This window comes from Peromyscus leucopus, chromosome 17, assembly GCF_004664715.2.
Source record: "Peromyscus leucopus breed LL Stock chromosome 17, UCI_PerLeu_2.1, whole genome shotgun sequence".
Lineage (NCBI taxonomy): Eukaryota > Metazoa > Chordata > Mammalia > Rodentia > Cricetidae > Peromyscus > Peromyscus leucopus.
Window position 1 is genome coordinate 10,758,315 of NC_051077.1, and position 20,071 is coordinate 10,778,385.

General features: G+C 42.3%; 1 protein-coding gene across 4 annotated transcripts; it reads right to left on the reverse strand.

The window, feature by feature from the left end:
• Positions 1 to 662: 662 nt before the first annotated feature.
• Positions 663 to 16,129, reverse strand: Golga7 (golgin A7). Of its 4 annotated transcripts, none has more exons than XM_028887800.2 (6): positions 16,024 to 16,129; positions 15,676 to 15,808; positions 11,534 to 11,686; positions 5,426 to 5,527; positions 4,178 to 4,240; positions 663 to 1,971 (listed from the first exon to the last, which is right to left on the reverse strand). In XM_028887800.2, the coding sequence occupies exons 2-5, from the start codon at positions 15,784 to 15,786 to the stop codon at positions 4,193 to 4,195; spliced, it is 414 nt and encodes a 137-aa protein (XP_028743633.1). In that variant the 5' UTR covers positions 15,787 to 15,808; positions 16,024 to 16,129; the 3' UTR covers positions 663 to 1,971; positions 4,178 to 4,192. The 4 variants fall into 4 exon arrangements, with proteins under 4 accessions (XP_028743633.1, XP_028743634.1, XP_037067539.1 ...); XM_028887801.2 differs by having other exon boundaries at positions 4,178 to 4,245; XM_037211644.1 differs by lacking the exon at positions 16,024 to 16,129 and adding an exon at positions 15,968 to 16,007.
• Between the last annotated feature and the right edge of the window lie 3,942 nt (positions 16,130 to 20,071).

Consider the following 20,071-nt stretch of genomic DNA (forward strand, 5'->3'; position numbering starts at 1 on the left):
ATATTGCTGTCTATTCATTTCAATAGAAAGATGGTGAAAATTTCCTATAGGAAAATAAGCTCATAGTAAAATGTCAGAATAGACTGTATTTTGTATCCTTTGAAAAAATGTGTGTGCCTGCATCTGCCTAGAACGTATGGAGGGTCAGATTCCACTTTGTGGTTGGCGCTCTTCTTCCATCGAGGAGACTGAACTGAGGTGGTCAGGCTCGGGGCACGTGTGCATACCCACTGAGCTATCCCACCAGTCCTATTTGTACTCTCTACAAATCCGCCTTACTTTTTAAGTCATCAGATGACCCAAGATACTGGAGGAATTCTGACAACTTTTTCATCATAAATAGTTGAAAAGTATCTATTTATAGTAAGTGAGGGTAGGTAAGACGGCTCAGCAGGTGAAGTCTCCTGCTACCAACCCTGATGGTTTGTGTTTGATCCCCAGGGTCCACATAGTGGAAGAAGAGAACTGACTCTGACCTCCACATGCATGCCCTGGCATGAGTGCACCCACATACAACACACACACACACACACACACACACACACACACACACACACACACACACAATACTTGGTTATATTGTATCAGTTATTCCAGCCTTGTTTTCCAAATACAATGCCACACTATTTACCTTTATCAAATCATATCAACTACAACACACAGAGTTTATTTAAGAAAAGTTTTACTAAGTGTTAGTTAGTATTTCAGCAAAGTTATTGCAACAAGTTTAAAAGGCAGACAGACTAGTATAGGCTTTAAAGGAACAAATGAGGTTTATACAATTAAATTATTACACAGATCTATGGGGTTTACTGAATAACTACAAGGCCCAGAAAACAAATGAAATCTGAAAGATTAAATCCAGTATTAGCACCTACAATACCTCTAAAAGTTAAACTTTTAACTGCTTCATTCATTCTTTAGATTTCTTAACTTTCTCCCAAATACAGTGCTCTCAAACTCCTAAAAGAAAGGACATAAGAATTCCAATACTACGAGTATAGAGATAAAGAAGAGCAGGGAAAATTGACTTGAACTTGCAAGTTTAATGTGGAAGCCGAAACTTACCGAGTCAATCCAAAGATTTCTGTGCCCTGAATACTGTATGTGAGGAGGCTATGAATCAGAGTTCATGAGTAGGTTACAGATTAGCAACATACAGTATAATTCCTATCAACTTCTTCTCCTAAGTTATATTGTAACAAAACTAGAGTTAAATGTCACTTGTGTATTAGGACACTTGCTTATTACACACTGGGGGCAGAGCAGGGACAGGCGTATCTGATGGCCGGGCATCTACTTATTGTGCTTACTTATTTGTGTAATGAACAAGCAACACACACAACATCTTCCCAACATTTCGAGGTAATGCACATTAACATAAATGCTTTCAAAGAAATAACCTGAATTGCATTAAATACTGCTTTAATAATAACTGCAATACTAAACAAATAACATATATTATTTTCTCGGGGAGCTTCGGTTTCTGAAATTAAACAGCAGAAATCAATCTTAAGATCGGAATCACGTCAAGACCGGCAGCTTTTGGAGATCTGGGTGGTGCATTAGCCAAAGCACAGGTGTGACACACCCTCAAAACCTGTCACTAATCTGGGGGAGTAACTGTGCTAAGACATGACTTGTTGAATTATAAAGCCACCTAGGGAACTGGCTGGAACCAATGATACTGGTGTCAGGTAAGAAAAACTTTGTCTTAGGCTGACCAACTGCCTATTGTTTAAATGGCTTTGAATTTTAAAAAGTGAAATGTTTCTTTGTATTTTCTTGGAAATGAATAAAAGATTACAGAGTCCTACACAACTGGGAGACACAAAGTAGATGCTGAGTGACGAGAGGTCACTCCAGGTGTGGCACCGTGGCTCTGGCAGCAGATACAAGAGAATTACGCTCTGGAGAGGAGGTAGGGCCATCGGCCAGTGGATAGACGAAGGTCCCTGCTGGAGGCGGGATCTATAAGAGGTGAAAAGTAAATACTTTAGAAAGGAATGCTAAACATAACCTTGCAAAGCACCTCTTACAAATGACATGAGCTGTGCTAATACCCAACTGTTTAGCAGAGTTGTGGTGATCAATCACTTAGAATGTGCTGTCATGGAAGTGCTAACAAATGTCAACTACTTTCTCACTCACTAATTTATTTCATCTTTTTTTAAACCTTTATTTTATGTGTACCGGTGTTTTGCCTACATCTATCTGTATACTACACGTGTCCAAGTGCCAGGGAGGCCAGGAGAGGGCGTCAGATTCTTTGAACTGGAGTTCCAGTCATGGCCAGGGGGTGCACTGGTGATTGGACTCGAGTCCTCTGGAAGACCAGCCAGCTCTCTTAACCACTGAACCATCTCTCCCACCCCTATTTCATCCTTAAATATAGACAAGTTAGGGAGAAAACATCTATCTACTATAGGTAATACAATATTAGAAAACTGAAGGGCAAAATACCTTTTGCTTAAAGATCTTTTAAAAAGTAAAGGCATCCCATGTTTGTGATTTCATGTTACACTATTAATCCCCATCTAATAATACTTCAAACTATAGATACCCTTGTAGACTTCAAGAGAAATAGCTGAACTAAATAAGCCATTCTTTCAGTTCAATGTCCTTCTCTAACATCCTACCCCACACTGGATCCTGGAACTGAGGAGCACAAAGCTCTGAAAACTACACTGTACTGAACAAAAATATTTGCATCCATGCAACTATCTATAAGTTCCTAATGCAAATCTTTCCACTTCAAAATGTCACTGTTGCCTTAATATCGATACATCAGGCTCTGGGGTATAATTGCTCACAACTTTACACCATCTCAGAAAAACATCTTTCAAGTAGTAACGGCTACAAAATGAGTCATGACAAATGGGCTGTGCAAAGTCAATGCAGCTGTAATTGATAACACTTATTCCAACGGCACATCACAAAAACCACACAGAGAGTTCCTGGTGGTTCATCTGAAAAATATCAGACTGGGAACTGTACATGAGAAAATGTATGGACAAGTAATGCTATGTGTTCAAAACAAAGCCTTTTAAAAGAAAGAAAACATATGGCAGTCATTATTTAGACCTCTGGCTTTCAAGACTTTAGGTGACATGCTGATTACAGCTAAAAGACTGCAGTTTTGGAATGCTGAGTGATTTATAGGATTCAGGAAATGAACAGGAGACAAAATGGATTTTTAAAAAGCTACTGAAAAAAAAGAAAGGGGGGTTAACATCAAGACACCCATGATCTGTCCTTTCTGTATGTTCCTGTGCTGCAAACACTGAGATGAAGCATGGTCTAGAATGTGACTTTGTGGTTCATCAGCCTTGAGCTCATCCAACACTTGTTAGCTGTGTGACCGTGATCACTAGTCTATTTCTCTCAGTTTGCTCATTTGAAGTGGAGACTTGCGCGATTCAGAAATGCAGTTAACACAATACCCAGCAGAGCAGGAGCCCACAAATGGCATCTGCTAGTTTTGTTGCCCTAGAAGATGTGTGTGCTTTCAATGTTCTGTGTTCTGTTGCCTGCTAATCAGGAGCAGACACCTGCGAAGCCGGGCAGAACTGTAACTGAAATGGATGGGCAGTGAAGTACCGTTCTGTCCTTTAGAGAGCTGGACAAATACAAGGACAGGCTCAAGAATATCCAACTACAGGCTTTTATTACTGTAATTAACTTGTTCCTATTTATTGACGGGCATCACCCGGATATTCAGGAATACTAAAGAATGAAATGTATGTTGTACCCTCCAGGTAAAGTTTCTTCCAAAAAGTTCTGAAGCCATATTCCCTCCTGAAATGCCCCTGGGTTTCCTCAAAGGCAAGGCATACAGGCAGGAGAATCTCTGAGCTGATTTCTATGTATGACACCCAACTCTGAGGAGGCCAGGACAGCTCAGTATGAAACAAGCCAAACAAACTCCTCTCTCAATGTCACAGTAACAACCAGTCTAAGATAACAAAGGGGGAACATGAAAATGAAAGTCTATAACCAAATAAACTTTGGGTTACATACACATTTAAAATACAAAGTGAACCTGTGATTAGCTGAAGCATATACAATGAGTAGAATACCCTACATGATTTAGTCTGTTATTTGCCAAGCAGGGGAAAAAGTCATGCATAATTAAACATTTTTAAACTGCATATAAGCCATGTGATTTCAGATTCACCTTTAAGTCTATGGTTTATCTTCCACTGCTCACACCTCTGTCTTCATAGATGGTGATTTCAATCTAAACAGCATGGCCGTTAAGAAAACACACTAGACTGTAACACATGAAGGAGGCAGACCACAGCAAAATGACGTGCAGTTTGGTTTATGCATTGTCTTGCTTATCTTTGAATTATTAAAATGTCTTCCTACTTCAGTTTAAACATGCTTTTTCTGCCTTGCAAAAAGTTAATTATCTGCTATGATTTGAGTATAGTTACTTTTAAAACGCTAGTTTTAAAAATCTGCAAAGTTTTTTCTTTCCATTTATTTATGCGTATGTTCTGTCTGCGTGTATGTACACACACAAAGCATGTGCAGTGCCCATCACGAAGGTCAGAAGGTGTCTGATTTCCTAAACTGGAGTTACAGATGTAAGCTGCCACATGGGTGCTGGAAATCAAACCCAAGTTCTCTGCAAGAGCAGCCTGTGCTCCTAACCACTGAGCCGTTTCTCCAGCCCCTGGAAAGTATCTTTTTTTTGTAACCAGGAGATTCACAACTTAGAATTCATAGGAATTCAGGGGCTCAAAATGCCCTGAAATTATATGAAAGCGTTTTCTTGGGAGAGAGTTCATGACCCCTAAATAAACCATTGCTGCTTAGTAAAATAAAACTCTGAAGTTATCACCTGCACGGTGTAGGATGATGTGACTAGGTTAAAAACTATTTAGCCATTACTTCATTTATCAAGTAAATGAGGGTTTTCAATTTTATTTACCAAATCTACTTAGTGATTTCTCAAGGCCTATTGCCTCTAAAAATATGGATAGTATTTCAAAGGTGATAGAAATATACATCTGGCATCTATAACAGACTTCAACTAGTCAGATGAACCTGTAGACTACAATTTATTTGGATGACAAATCTCACCACACATTTCAAAGGGGCTTCAGGCTCAGTTTCTGCAGCTGAGATATATTACTCTTACAAGCTTCATTATTACCATAAGATGCCCTCAGAATCAAGAAATATAGTAACCAGAATACTAAATAATCCCGAGAGCTGTACAATGCAAAGTTCAGAGATGTGCTTTAAGAGAACATGTTGGCGAAGGGATGCTTATGGTATAGAATTCATATGAAAATTCCGAATGCACATATAAGAAGGAGTAGGAATTAAATTCTTTCTGGCAAAGGGCAAATAGTACTATCACAATTTTCTTTTTATAGATATTTAGACCTTCTGATCTGGACTAAAAAGATACAACTCGGAGTCCTCTCTCAATGGGGTCTGTTAGGAGGAGGCCTTGGGGAGCATATATCTTCTCATTCTGTTCTTGAATGTATTTGGAGACTTTCTTCAGGACCTGCCAAAAGGAAACACCACAGCTTTTTATAGATTTCATTTGAAGTGTTAGCTAGATCTCAAAATATTCAGACAGTGAGCTGGTTTTCAATGCAAGTCACACTGACTTTTACAAGGCAGAACAGAGTCTGTTATCTGGCTCTTATCAGCTGCTCTCAAGACACAATGTGTACAGTGTGCTGGACTCCAGTGCAGGGCAAATGTACACAAATACAGTGAGAACGGACCTCTAATCTGCTCCCCCGTCCTGGACACAGGGCAGTTGTTTATACATACGGTCTTCCTTCTACTACTCACAAAGTCCCATCAGTTAATGTGACCTCTTCTAGTATGAAGGATCATTCTTGCTGCTTAAGAACTGTATTTTCTCCCTTTTGTGTGTTTTCAGCCATTTAAAGTAACGACTCTGCCACTAACAAAAGGGAGCTGTCCCGGTCCCAGGAGGTTTATTTCCTTTGTAAAGCACACAGACTGAGTGCTTGCGGGGCTTCTGAGCACAGGTGTCTTGAATCATTCCTATGTTTGCATACACTGATACTCTGTAGCTTGCTCTTGTTTCCTAGACAGGAACTTCAAATTATAAATTTAGTATTAAGCTTGTAAAAGTCAAAACAAATGTAGACAAAACCCAGATAGGACACAAAAGAACTTTGAGAAACAGTCAATTCTGAGAGTAAGAAAATGCATCCAATGGATTTACCTAAAGTCAAGGAGCTACATGCTTTACTTCAGGCTCAAAGTCATCAGCTCCCTTCTCTGGCTTTCGCATTCTAAGGACTGTGACTTGGTCTTTAGGCTCCCCTCACTTCCTTAGATTCACACTATGAGCCAAGGAGGCTGCAAACTTGGTCACAACACAGGAAAGCAATGCAAGAAAACAAAGCAGCGCTGGGTGCCAAGCACTGACTAAGTGCCAGACGGACCAGGAGAAGGAACAAAGGAGGTAGATGTTTCAACGGAGACAGTCCAGTATAAACTCACTTAAAATATAAAGCTCTACTGTAGTTCAACTAGTTTTCTTATTGAAGGAAAATATACAAATACACATATATATGCATGCTATTTAGATTCCATCTTTGGGGTAATCTCAGGTTTATTCCCTTTTTAAAAACAGTGTGGATAGATATTCAAAGAGCAATCTACATGGTTCTTTATTTAGTAAATTTAAAACACTACTTCTAAAAATCCCTTTTTAAACCTAACTACCTGCGGCAATGTGTGTATCACTGCCTCATTTTCAGTGATCTCTGAAGGATGTGAGCTGTGCTTGGTCATTCTGGGCAAACCCCACAGGCATTATCTTCATAGTCTGTCAATCACTCTAAATTCATGACTGGAAGGAAGCAGCCCGCAAATGAGTTCAACTCAGGACTTTCAATCATCTTTCCAATTTCCTTACCTCAACCACCAGAATGGGAAACTGGAAACCAAGTCTCCCTTAGCCCCAGTCCATTAATAGAGGGAACACAGAAGTGTGTGCATGGATGGTTTTTAAGAACGAATCCCTTGAGAGCAGCTTTCCTCCTTGGGCTCAGATGATTAGCAAGGAAGCAGCATTCATTCCTTTATTTCATTTAAACATAATTTGTTGGGCAAAGTTTCTGTTTAATCTTTAGTACCATTCCTGGGCATCTGGCTATCAGTTCAGAAACAAAATGATTCATTCTCTCTCTCCCTCTCTTTCTCTCTCTAAAAATAAATTCCCAATTTTCTTACACTATTTTGGAGAAGGCAATGCAAGTTGCTTTTGGACTCTTCATTCCTAGTAACAGTAAACTGTTAATATGGGTAGCTGTCCCAAACTATACCTGATATTTCTGTCCCAAGAGACCTTAATATGACAGTTTATTCATGCTTAAATTGATTTTCTATGTGTATGTGTACATACGTGTGTGTCTGACCAGGGCACATGTGTGAAGGCTAAGAGCACAACTATTGGGATTCATTTCCCCCGTCACCCTGTAGAATCCAGGGCTCAAATTCAGGTCATCGAGCCTACACACAAGCTCCTCCATCCACTGAGCCATCCACCGGTTCTTATATTATAAATCAATGTTAAAACAAACCAAAATATGTAACAAAATTACTTTATTTCCAAACACTCAATACAACCTCAACTAGTGTAATGTTTACAAAATGAAACATGAACATGACCAAACCTCCAGAATAGACAACTGTTCTTCCTAAGAATGTGACACTTCAAATAGGCTGCTAGAAAGATAGCGAGCCAGGCTGAGTTGAGATCAGAATCTCAGTATTTTCAGAAAATACTCAAGTGTCCTTCTAATGACAGCCCACAGGCAGAAGGGATGCTTTCTGGTGGGTAAACAAAGCCGACAGTGAGGAGAACCTTCTACAAGCTCAATTGTTCTCTGATCCTAATAGATAGCAGTGGAGAAGTAACACTGACGTCTTTATCTTCACGGGGAAATCAGTAAACAGCATGTTATAAAAAACAAAATGCATAATTGTTCAAGCAAGTTTTAAAGGATTGTTGACAATTTCAGAAAAGTCAACCCATACAATAAAGTGTAAGCATTATATTTGGTTTACTGTTTGTAGACTAAGAAACTTTAGTGTTTAAAACACTGGAGAAGTAAAGGAAACAGTGGATGGGGAGACCTGCGTTCAGATCCCCAGAACTCATGCACAGCTGGAAACAGAGGCACAAGCATCAGCAATACAAGCACACCTTAGCAGGAGACGGAAGTTTGAGGGCCAGCTAGCCCGGAATGTGCAGCAGTGAACAACACATGAGAACCTGTCTCAATCAGACAGAGGGGGACCAGCCGGTACCCGAGGTTGCTCTCTGATCTCCACAGGTGTCCTGGCATACGTGTGTGTGCACATACGATACGTAAATGCAGGAAAATATTTTCCTGAAAATCTACTTCAAGAAAATGTTTATTAACATTTACTATATGTGAGGCAACAGATTAATTCCAAGATCTACTTTATAGTTGAGAGAACTCCAAGAAAATGAATGTGTCAAGACCCTGTAGCTAGAATGACTTGTCTGGTACCCAATTATTAATTTCCTCCTACAACTGTCACTCCAGAGGTTGTACTTTTCCCATCGATGGCAGAAACTCACTTCTCCAAGAGCACCCGCTGGACGACCACGTTTTTATTGAAGGAAATTCCTTGTTCCTCCCTCCTCCCCTGAAGTCAGCTCCTGTGGATCCTGGTTCTGTTATCGACTCGTCCTTCGGAACCAGTCACTTCCCTCCCCCAAACTGCCCTGCCCCTACTCCAAGCACTCTCAGCTTAGAGTTCTGTGAACTCCTAACTTGTTTGTTCTTTCCCACTCTTGGGCTCTTCTCCCACAGGCCTGAAGACCACTTAGAGTCAGTGTTGCCCTATCTGTCTTCTGTATAAAGTCTGAGTTGCTCCTGCTACACTAGAGATGAAATCTATACTTCTTCCCAAGCACTATGCACTCCCCCAGGATACAGCTCCTGTTTTTCTCATCAAGTTCATCCTTGGCCACCCTTTCTCTTCCTCATCTTGAGCCACAGCATCTTCTTTTGGTTTCTAGAACCCATCAAATTCACAGTGATTCTGCATACGCACTTCTGTCTGAGTGGCATGAGGTTTTCTATCCGGTGTCAGCACCTTGGAGGCCTTTTCCGATCACATACAACCTTAAGCAGGTCCCCCTTGATATTTTCTATCTGAAGCCAGTTTGCTTCCTTCACAGCACTTCTAACAACTACACTTGTGTAGGTTTTACTTCTCTCCTGTTGTTACCTCTTGCTAGCATTAGCTTAGAAACCTCACAAGGTCAGCAACCATGTTTGTTTGCCTTGTACAGTTTTGTCCCTGGCTTCTCGCTTGGCATAGCATTGCAAGCTTTTTAATATTCTTTTCCTTTTTTTTTGGTATGAGTACTCTGTCTGCATGTATGCCTACATGCCAGAGGAGGGCATCAGATCCCATTATAGATGGTTGTGAGCTACCATGTGGCTTCTGGGAATTGAACTCTGGACCTCTGGAAGAGCAGCCAGTGCTCTTAACCGCTGAGCCATCTCTGCAGCTCCTGCAAGCTTTTGAATACATACTTCTTGAATGAGAAAAATCCCGACCAGCAGGGCAGTGGTGGCACACACCTTTAATCCCAGCACTCGGGAGGCAGAGCCAGGCAGATCTCTGTGAGTTCGAGGCCAGCCTGGTCTACAGAGTGAGATCCAGGAAAGGCGCAAAGCTACACAGAGAAACCCTGGCTCAAAACCCGCACCCCCGCGCCCCCAAAATAAAATAAATAAAGTAAAAAAATTCCCCTGACCCTTTACTCATCAAACAGACCATAAAAAAGTAAAAAAGAGGCCCGAAGACTAAACACAGATGAAGAATCTGATTTTGAAAATGACACAGGAATGCATTTGTAGCTCCTTCAGTTAGCTAAGCACACGCTTTTCCTAAGACAGAATGATGACCCGGGTGAGGAGGGCACATGTGAGGACGCTATGAAGAATGAAGCAACACTTTCGGCTGCGGCTCCACACGGTTTACTTTACCTTTTTGAGAACAATCTCACGAAGCCTAAGCTGGCTTTTAACTCACGAGGTAACAGAGGTTGGGCTTGACTTCCTGATCCCAATTGCTGAGATTACTGTCACATGCTCCTTTCGGTGACACTAGAGAGCAAACCAGGGGCTTTACCCACGCTAGGCAAAGTGTTCTGCTACTGAGCCATCTAGTCTCCAGCAGACCCAACATTCCATCTGCTACTCTTTCTGCTCTCCCTTACATGGAATGTATGATCATCACAGGGACATTTCTTTTAGGTGGTCTGCATTGTGGACAACCTTACAGGATTTCATTCTGTGAGCACTCTAAGAATTTACAGGTATGTTTGGAGTTTACTGTGGTAACATAATCATTTATTTAACTCATATTCAAAGAGTGCCCAATATAGTCAAAACATAGTTTAGGCATTAAAATGAGTAACGAAATGGTTAAGGCATAGCTGTAGTTGAAGAGGAAAGATGATGAGGACACATATCCCTATGTGCTACAGTGTTGCGTCACAAGTGCCAGAAAATGGACAGAATCATTGAATGTTATCAGGACACAAGAGAGAAATAATCTGATTATAAGAGTGAAGTAAAGTTGGAAGGAACAGGAAACAGGACTGGTCGTAGCTGGAAATGGAAAGAACGGGCACTGGGTGAAGAGCACCACAGACCTACTGTTTGACCGAAAACTAACCAAGTCTGGCCGTTGAAACAAGTGAAGGAAGCGTGTGGGAGACAGAGCTAGGAAGGCACCTGACACCTTCAGGAGGATCTTGCTGGTTGAGCCATAACCAGGGAAAGAAGGCAGGCCACTGACTTAGGAGTGGCAGGGGAACTAAGGCTGTATTTATAAAGACAGTGAAAGGCAGGCCGGAAAAGCAAAGACCACAGAGAAATGAGTTAGGAGTCTAAGAATGAGATGGAAGGGCATCCACAGAGAAGATGGCAGAGAACAGTATGACGCCTTAACAAACGGGAAAACAGAAAACCCTGCAGCTCTTTACAGATGACTATTTTTCTTCTTCATTTCTCATACCTAAAGACAGGCTAAATAGACAGGGTACCCCTGAACAGGGAGGTGAGACGTTTGTATTCTGAGCATCTTAGGTTGGCACCAGCAACTCTGGGTCTGGTGGGCAGCTGAAAGAGGAGAACTCAAGTTGGAGGATAAGAGTGAAGATGAAATTTTGGAAAACAAAGTAAAAGATTCTTTCAAAAAAACTGGAGATAATGAAGACATACAGATTTTCTACATTCACTTTACATGTGGAGTCTGGCCACTGATCTGTCACTCCAAGCAGATATACAATACACATTTCAACCTGTTCTGAAACACTTGGGACTCATTCCCATGTGCTCTGGACATAGGAGCAATAACAAAATCTGAATTATTATTATACACGCTTCTAAGGTTTAAAGCAGCTGTTACTATATAAAAACTTTTCTTCTTTCATGATTTTTACAGTTTCTGAACACAAATGTAGCCATACCTTCTCATAATGAGTTTCCATGCATAAGAAGATGGTGTACGCTGTTAAACAAGCCAAGCAGCCTTCAAGATATGACTGGCCTCCAAGTTTCTCTGCTTCTGCGTAAAGGTTATTTAGAGTTCGAACTGTTTCTTCAAACTGCTGTCTATCAATCTGTAGGAAGGAAAGAATTTAAGTTTTAGAAATAAAGATGGTCAACTCGTTGTTTGCTACCACAATTTCACCTTATTGTTTTGACAATATTCTGAATTTAAAAGACAAGAAATAGATCAGGCATGGTAGCATACACTGTGGTTCCAGCATATGGGATGCCAAGGCAGGAGGATCAGTAGTGCAAGGTCATTCTTGGCTATGGTGATTTGAATGAGAATGGCCCCCATACGTTCATGTTTGAATGCTTGATCCCCAGTTGTGGAATTGTTTGCTAAGAAAGGTGTGGCCTTGTCGAAAGAGGTGTGTTACTGGGGGGTGGGCTTTGAAGTTTCAAAAGACTCTTGCCATTCCAGTTAGCTCTTTCTCTGACTCCAATTTACAGATCAGATGTAGCTCTCAGCTATCGCTCCAACGCCATGCCTGCCTGCCTGCCTGCTGCCATGCCCCCTACCATGATGGTCATGGAGTCCACTCACCCTCTGAAACTGTAAACAAGCCCCTAATTAAAAAACAAACCCCCAAAGATAAGGCAAATAACTTTTTTGTGATTAAATCTGGACCCATGTTACTAATATGACTGCTTGGAGTTTAACTATCCATCTTATGGGATACTGGAAATCTTGAAAGTTCAAAATGCTACTTCTCTGTACTGAAATTCTAAAGATACTCTTTCTAGTCATATATGTTTGTATTTTGAGTTCCTATAATGCTATGGCCAGTCTTTATATACAGACACCCTTAACTGTAGGGGCACATAAGAGGTTCCTTTTATCTTGGAAGAGTATTTATTTATTTTTTTTCAAAACAGAGTCTCACTCTGTAGCCCAGGATGGCCTCATACTTGTGATTTCCCTCCCTTGCCTGTCCAAATGCTGGGGTTTACGGTGTGCACCATCACTTCCAATTGAGAGTATGCTTAAAACAAGCATCTAAATACTGAATTCACTAGGCAAAAGGGCAAGAGTATTTTAAGTAGCGTGACCAAATGGTAAGCTCTATGTTGTTTTCTCAGGCTCTTCTTTTGAAGCAATTATTTTGTTTCTAGATCCTTATACTATGAGAGGGGCAGAATTCTCAAACTGACACAACGCTTCACATTAAGCCATTTCTAACCTCTATTTAGTGACATCGTTACCCTACGTTCACACTAATACAGTTGTCATTTGTCTCCCAGTGATACTTTAGTTAAGAGCAGGCTGTATATGTCCCAGAGGATTGTATCACTAGTTCCATGGCATATATACAACACATGATGCTCAGAGGACGCAACTGCCTCACAACCCACTTCTCAGATCACGTTCCTGTCGTTAAGTGGCAGAGGACAGTCCTGCTACCTCCATCCTGTTTGTCCCTCTAGATTCAAAGTCATTATATAGCTAAAGACAAGATGACTTTCACGTCCTGATCCCTGTATCTTCTCCATCTGGCTAGGATTAAAGGCAAACACCATCACACCCAATTTTATGTGGAGCAGGGGACAGAACCCAGGGCTCCTGCACACTAGTCAACTACTCTAAAAACTGAGTTCTCTCCAGCCCTAATAATTTGTTTTTATTTTCTTCTAACAATGTTCTGTAGACTTCAAATTTCTATAATTTAACCTAGAATTTTAAATGCCTATTTACTAGTAGAGCATTTCAATGGACACTATCATTCTGACCCAGGGTCTCAAACACGCTAGGTAAACACCTTATCATCAAGCCACATATCCAGCCCAGATAAATCATTCCGAAAGTTGATAGTATTTTATGATCCAGTCCTTGAGCTCTTAAGTCTCTTAGGTCAGAAGCAGGTGTAATTATTGTATGCAGGTATCAAAGCATCACATTCTACCAGATGAGGGAAGCACACTTATTAACTGACACAATTCATCTGCACACTCAAACATCATGCACTTATTGTTTACTGTAATGTAATATGAGACATTTGTATATTGGTTTTTTTCTCTACGAAGCTGCACAGTGTGACAGTCTCACAGAATGAAATCAGGGTACTGGCAGAGCAATAAGTAGTATTTCTAGGTTAGTAGAGAAGTAAACCTTTCCCATCACACAAAGTAAGGAAATCTTAAACTTATAATCAATATGTACACATAAAAGCTTTCCCAAGTGGTTTAAGGTATAAACTAGTGTTTAACTCACACACTAAAAAAGTCAAAGGCACACTCCATATAGTGCTCAGTACCACAAGCAGTTCTGGGGTTTATCAATTTAAAGAAGTACCATTTTTGGATGCCAGAATTTAGCAACATCAATTTCCTGTAATAATATGTGGGATAATGTGACTACATCTTGTTATTTAAATTTAAGATTATCAAAGAAAAGTTCTACCATACATAAAGACTAGTGCCTAACTTGGCATATATGTGTCTGGCTCAGTAAAGAGAGAAGTTTGACTGTTAAACCAACAAAGACATCTAAATGGCATTTCACAAACAAGTAAATCAAAGTCACACTATTCTTTCCCTTCTTACTCTCTTTGAGACAGTCTTCCTATGCAGTCCATATCGATCTGTAATTCAGAATCCTGCCTCTGGCACCCTGGTGTTCATGGCCATACCCTATTTATACAGTATCTTTTTAAATCTTGCTTGATCTTTAAATCATAGTTTAAAAAAAAAAAAGGCAACTGGACCACTAACTTGCCTATGGTCATAAATTAAACTTAAGGAAAGATAATGAATCAATGATTTCCCAACACTAACAATCAGACGATCCCGGGGATTGAACCAGAGCCTCACACATGCTAGATAAATGGTCTACCACTGAACTATGTCATCACGACTCCCGCTCTTTTCAAGCTACTTTGGAGCAGGGTACCTTCAAGCTGCCCAGGCTGGTCTTGAACTTGCAATCTTCCTGCCTTAGCCTCCCTAGTAGCTGGGATTACAGGCCTGACTATTCAGTGCTGGAGACAGAACCCTAGGCCCTCAACCTGCCACGAACAGGCTCTAGCCCGGAGCTACACACCCAGCCTACAAACCGACGTGCTGATTTTAAATGGCTAGGACACATTTCTCTAGGACACACTCATCTCCACCCACCTAGTCCACCACCAGCATTTCTTAGCCCCACACCCACACCATGCTTAATTACCTCTAAGTTCCTCATCCTCCTAGCTCAGTATTCAGAAACTGACTTCTGAACAGGAAACAGAATGTGAGTAATACGGCTGAAGAAGAAGAGAATCACACTGGGTAGACACAGGATCACACAGGCATTAACTCATGCTCACTGCACTTTTACAGTAGGATACAGTTTGGTGTTGTTAAATCTGAAGACATGGTAAACAAACCCACCTTTGTTTACAAGGCTACCCAAAGGCCCTATATATACCCTGATGACTGTTTTGGTAGGAAAGGCAAACGGGAAGCTCCCAGTGTCCCAGTGATTACGATTGGGAGTGAAGAGTTCCCTACAAGTTCCTTTGTCGTTCCTGCCCAGGCCCAGGTACGTTTTTCAGGTTCCAAGAAGGCCTGTCTGGCCTACCTGGCACATCACTAATAAACCCTCTCGGCTGAACAGGATGATCAGCACAGTGACCACAAACATCGGTCATGAGAATGATGACGTTTTCTTTTGCGTGGAAAGGCAGTAGGATATAGGTTACCACAGGCTGTATGAGGTGGCCTGGAGTCCTAGGAATTAGCGCCTCATCCAGGTGTCAATCACCGTGTGTGTGTGTGTGTGTGTGTGTGTGTGTGTGTGTGTGTGTCCTGTTAAGGATACTCCTGGGTAGACTGACTGAAGGCAGCGTGCATCTTAAAGTTCTATAAGATCTCTGTACTCTGAGCAGTGGCCTTAGTAGTCCTTCTCCAAGTCCTAGACCTTACCTTCTTCGTACATCTTTTGCTGGCAATCTGGAGGTCCTACTGCTCTCCAGAACCATGGGACAGCGGCTGGGAGGGTGGACCCACACTCCCTCCCTCCCGCCCCAGGGACGCGCCCTCCCCAGGGCAGGCAGGTGCAAGGGAGGCTCAGGCTGCGTACCCTGTTCTCCAGCTCCGCGGGGAACTTGGTCTGGAACTGGCAGCGCGTGCCACTGCTGTAGTCTCGCTGGATGAACACCTTCCCGGACACCGGCGCCTGCTGCGGCCTCATGGCGAGGACACGACCCGCCGCTCTGCGAGTGAGTTCGGGGAAGACGCGGGTCAGATTCCCGGCCTGGAGCCGGCTCTCCGGCCCGCCTGCCCTCGGGAGCCACCCGCCGCCCACAGGGGCCCAAGGCCTCCCCCTCGCCGTTCCCCTCCACTCATGGCTGTAGCCGAGGGCCTCCAGCTACCCGCGCCCGGGACCCGCGCCCCCGCCTCATCCTGGTTCGGCCCTGGGAACACAAACCCGCCTCCTCGGCCCTCCAGCAGCTGTCGCACCACCTCCGTCGTCACTTACGCCCGGTCGCAAAAAGCCCGGCCGCTCCTAAGCTCCTTCTGCGCCACACGCTTACGCCCCGCCCCTCCGGCCGTAAAGCGACCCCGCTTGCGGCTGCGCACTGCGATGAGGTGCGCGGTGGCTGGGAGAGGGTTTCCCCTTCTGTAGGCGGCTGAAGCCCTTCCGGGCGGAAGAAGGTGGAGTTGCTGATCCCCGGATTCGGGAGTTCGGGGGCAAAGATGCCCGAGTTTGAGCCGCGGGATTCCCTGTTAGTTGTGGTGAGGGAGTTTCTGGTCACAGGAGTGTTTTCCTTCTTGACTGTGCGCGCCAGCTTTCATTTGTGCTACATCACGGCCTCCAAACCCAAACCACAGCAGAAACAGCCGTCGCTCTCCCAATCCCGCGGACCCAAACTGTTCACCTCTGTTTACAACTTCATGCAGACCAGTGGGGATGCATTTGCTCCTCGGTACACTCCTGAGCGCGAGGGAGGAGTGTCTGGTCTGCATTCTCGCTCATCCCTCCGACTCATCCCAGAGACCTGCTCACACCAGCTACGCCCGCTTAGGCGGCCAGACTGGACCTGCAGTTCTCTCATTGGTCCCCACTTTACTGACCATATCTTTGCAAGACAGCCAGAAAACCCCCATCCGCTTGTAGTGTTTTCTCTCCTCCTCCTCCTCCCCCCCCCGCCTCCCCTCCTTCCCCTCCCCCTCCTCCTCCTCCCCTCCTCCCCTCCCTCCTCCTCCTAATACAACTTTTAGGATTACTATCAAGTTGATTTTTCTTAACTGTTTTAAAGATAGCATGGTGGCACACGCTTTTAATCCTAGCACCAGGGGCGGGGCAGAGGCTGGTGGATCTCTGAGTTCAAGGCCACCCTAGTTTAAATAGATAGTTCCAGGCCAGCCAGGGCAACATAGTGAGATCTTGTCTCAAAAATGAATAGCTTTGCCCTTATAAAGGGTGTACAGTGAACTACTATTTAAAATGGACACAATTTACTGTCACGTTTGCACCCTTAAACCGTCAGTACAATCAAGATGGGAACGCCACTTCAAACAAGTTCCTTATTCTTTATAATCCTCCTTTTCTGCCACTCATCAGATCCCTCTGCCCAGACACCTTTCTGTTACTAGAAATCAGTTTGCACTTCCTTTTATTTAAATTGAATCATAGTTTTTGGTCTGGTTCTTACTGTATAGATTATTTTGAGATTCCTCTGTTGTGTTATACATAACTTCCTTTGTTTGGCTTTCCCAGTTTGTTCATTCACTTATTGATAGACTTATGGAAATTTCCAGTTTTGGAGTAATGCAAATAAAGCTGCTATAGGCATTAATCTACAAGTCTTTGTATGCTTTTATTTTTTTTAAGAGATTGACATTTAGTTTTTTATTTCTATCAGTGAATCTAGTAAAGGTATTTCTTCTTTTTTTAAATTTTATAAACGTTATTAATCAGCTTGCAAATAAATTAAAAATCACATACCAAAGTTAACCAGACCCCAAATCTGTACAACTCAATGAACTTTATACAATTAGAATAAGCACTCAAGGGGCTGGAGATACGGCTCAGTGGTTAAGAGCACTAGCTATTCTTCCAAAGGCCATGAGCTCAATTCCCAGCAACCACATGGTGGCTCACAACCATCTGTAATGAGATCTGCTGCTCTCTTCTGGCCTGCAGGCATACATGCAGACAGAGCACTCGTATACATATTAAGTAAATAGATCTTTAAAAAAAAAAAAAAAGGCATTCAGAACAGAAGCTGTGGAGCTTCACATTAAAGTACCTAATGTATTTTAATGCACTTATCAACCACCCAGCAACAACAACAAATACAAAAAGTCCTTGGCAGAATTAGAATAGATTTTTTTCGTTGTATCTGGATTTGGTTTACAAAACACTTCAGTTAAATCAACTGATGCTGTAATTGGAAACTATCAGACTTACTTGAGAAGGCATTAGTTAATCTTTCTGCTGCCCTTACCCTGGCTTCTGCCCTGGCCCACAGGCTTCATATTGGGAAAACAGTAATACAAACAGGGCAATAAGAAAATGAATGAAGCCACTGGCATTTAGCATACAAGAGCAAAACAGCATTAGGAGAGAAGTGATTCCAATATGCTGCTACTTCTGTCTTGCTAATGGAACACACGACCCCTTTCTTCATACTTTTTTATTGAAAAAATTTCACACAATATATTCTGACCATGGTTTCCCTTCCCCTGAATCCTCTCAGATCCTTCCCACCTACTCACCCATCTGACACCCAGTCCTTTCTCTTATGAGAAAGAAAACAGAAAACCCAAACAAATCAGAATTAACAAGAAACATACACACAAACAAAACCCACAAAACCACAAAAAATCAGAAACCACAACATACAAGCAATGACCAGTAAGACAAAAACAAACAAAACAAAAATCCAAAAACCCAAACAAAACTATGATACAAAAAGTCTATAAAAATGCCATTGAGTTTGTTTTAGTGTTGGCCATCTATATACCGGGCATGGGGCCTGCCCTTCAGTGTAGTTAATATACCCAATGGGACTCCATTGGAGAAAATTGCTTTTTTCTTTGCTAGAGAATGTCAGTTGCAGAGAGTTTCTTGGTTAGGGCTGAGAGCTCATGTCTGCTTCCCCCTTTCAGTGCTGGGACCCCCATCTGTTTTGAACCTGTGCAGGCCCTGTTCATGCTGCCACACTCTATGTGAGTTCATGTGTGCCTCAGTCCTTTTGTATCTGGAAGACACTTGGTGTCACATCCATTCCATCTCACAGTCTTTATGTTCCCTCTTCCACATACTCCCGGATCTCTGAGCGGAAGGGTTTGATGAAGACATCCCATTTAGGACTTAGTGTTCCGAAATGTCTCACTGCCTGCACATTGGCCAGTGTGGTTCTCTGTTAGTTCTCCGATGATGGCTGAGCAAGGCACTGATCTATGGGTATGGTAGAAGGTCATTAGGAGTCATATTGCTACATTTCTTTAGCAGAACAATAATACTTGGTTTTCTCCTGTCTAGCTAGTCTCAGGTTCTTAGCCACAGGCATTGTGGTGTGGGCCTTAAGTTCAGAGAGTGGTTTGTTACCCCTAAAACATTTATGCCACTATTATACCATAATATATCATGGGAACAGGGCACCACTGTAGATTTCAGGGTTTGCGGCTAGGTTGGTGGTTACCTTTCTCCTCTGGTAGTGTGCAGGGTACATTTCAGTTCTAGGAACACTAGTCAATGGGGTAAAGGTACCAGCTCGACTTCTCTGTGTTCAATGACGTATATAAATGTTGTCTTCAGCAATAGGAACTTATCGTCAATTTGTAGAGAACAACAAATAGCCTTGGAAATAACCTGAGATGTTTGGAGGTTTCCATGGGGTCTCGTTGGCTAACAACTCAACTATATGTAACCCATTCCTGGCAGTGGATATTTTACTTGGTGGGAAAAGATGTCTAGTTGGGGCCTTGTCTCCCCCATTATTTGGCGACTGTTTAAATCTCTTATATATGTATATATTTAGGAAGCTTCTATAGTAGTAGGTATCTATATGACCCCTCAAATGGCCCTCAAGTATTAGTTGTCTCCATATTCCCTCTCTTGCCCCTTTTACCCATCCTGCTCTTCATTTAATCCTCCCACTCCAGTACCTCCCATGTCTCTCCATAACTATATACGTTGTGGGATATTTGTACACTGTGTGACGATGTATTTGCTGTGGTTGGTGTACTAAAAAGCTAAATGACCAATAGCTAGGTGAGAGGTATAGGCGGGGTTTCTGGAGAAAGAAAGGAAGAGGAGATGAATCTAGGCACACGAGAGATGCCAGAAGACACTGAAGAAGCAGAATGGGCAGTATGTGACAGAATGTAGATGAATAGACATGAGTTAATTTATGTTATAAGAGCTAGTTCAAAACAAGCCTGAACTAAGGCCAAGCTTTTATAATTAATAATACAACTCTGTGTTGTTATTTGGGAGCTGGCTGGTGGGGCAGAGAAAGATTTAT

Coding starts and splice junctions, on each gene's coding strand:
- Golga7 (XM_028887800.2), bottom strand. CDS start 15,786: ATGAGGCCGCAGCAGGCGCCGGTGTCCGGGAAGGTGTTCATCCAGCGA. Junction 11,687..15,675: donor CCGCGGAGCTGGAGAACAGG/GTACGCAGCCTG, acceptor TCCTTCCTACAG/ATTGATAGACAGCAGTTTGA. Junction 4,241..5,425: donor TTGAGAGAGGACTCCGAGTT/GTATCTTTTTAG, acceptor CATGCTGTTTAG/ATTGAAATCACCATCTATGA.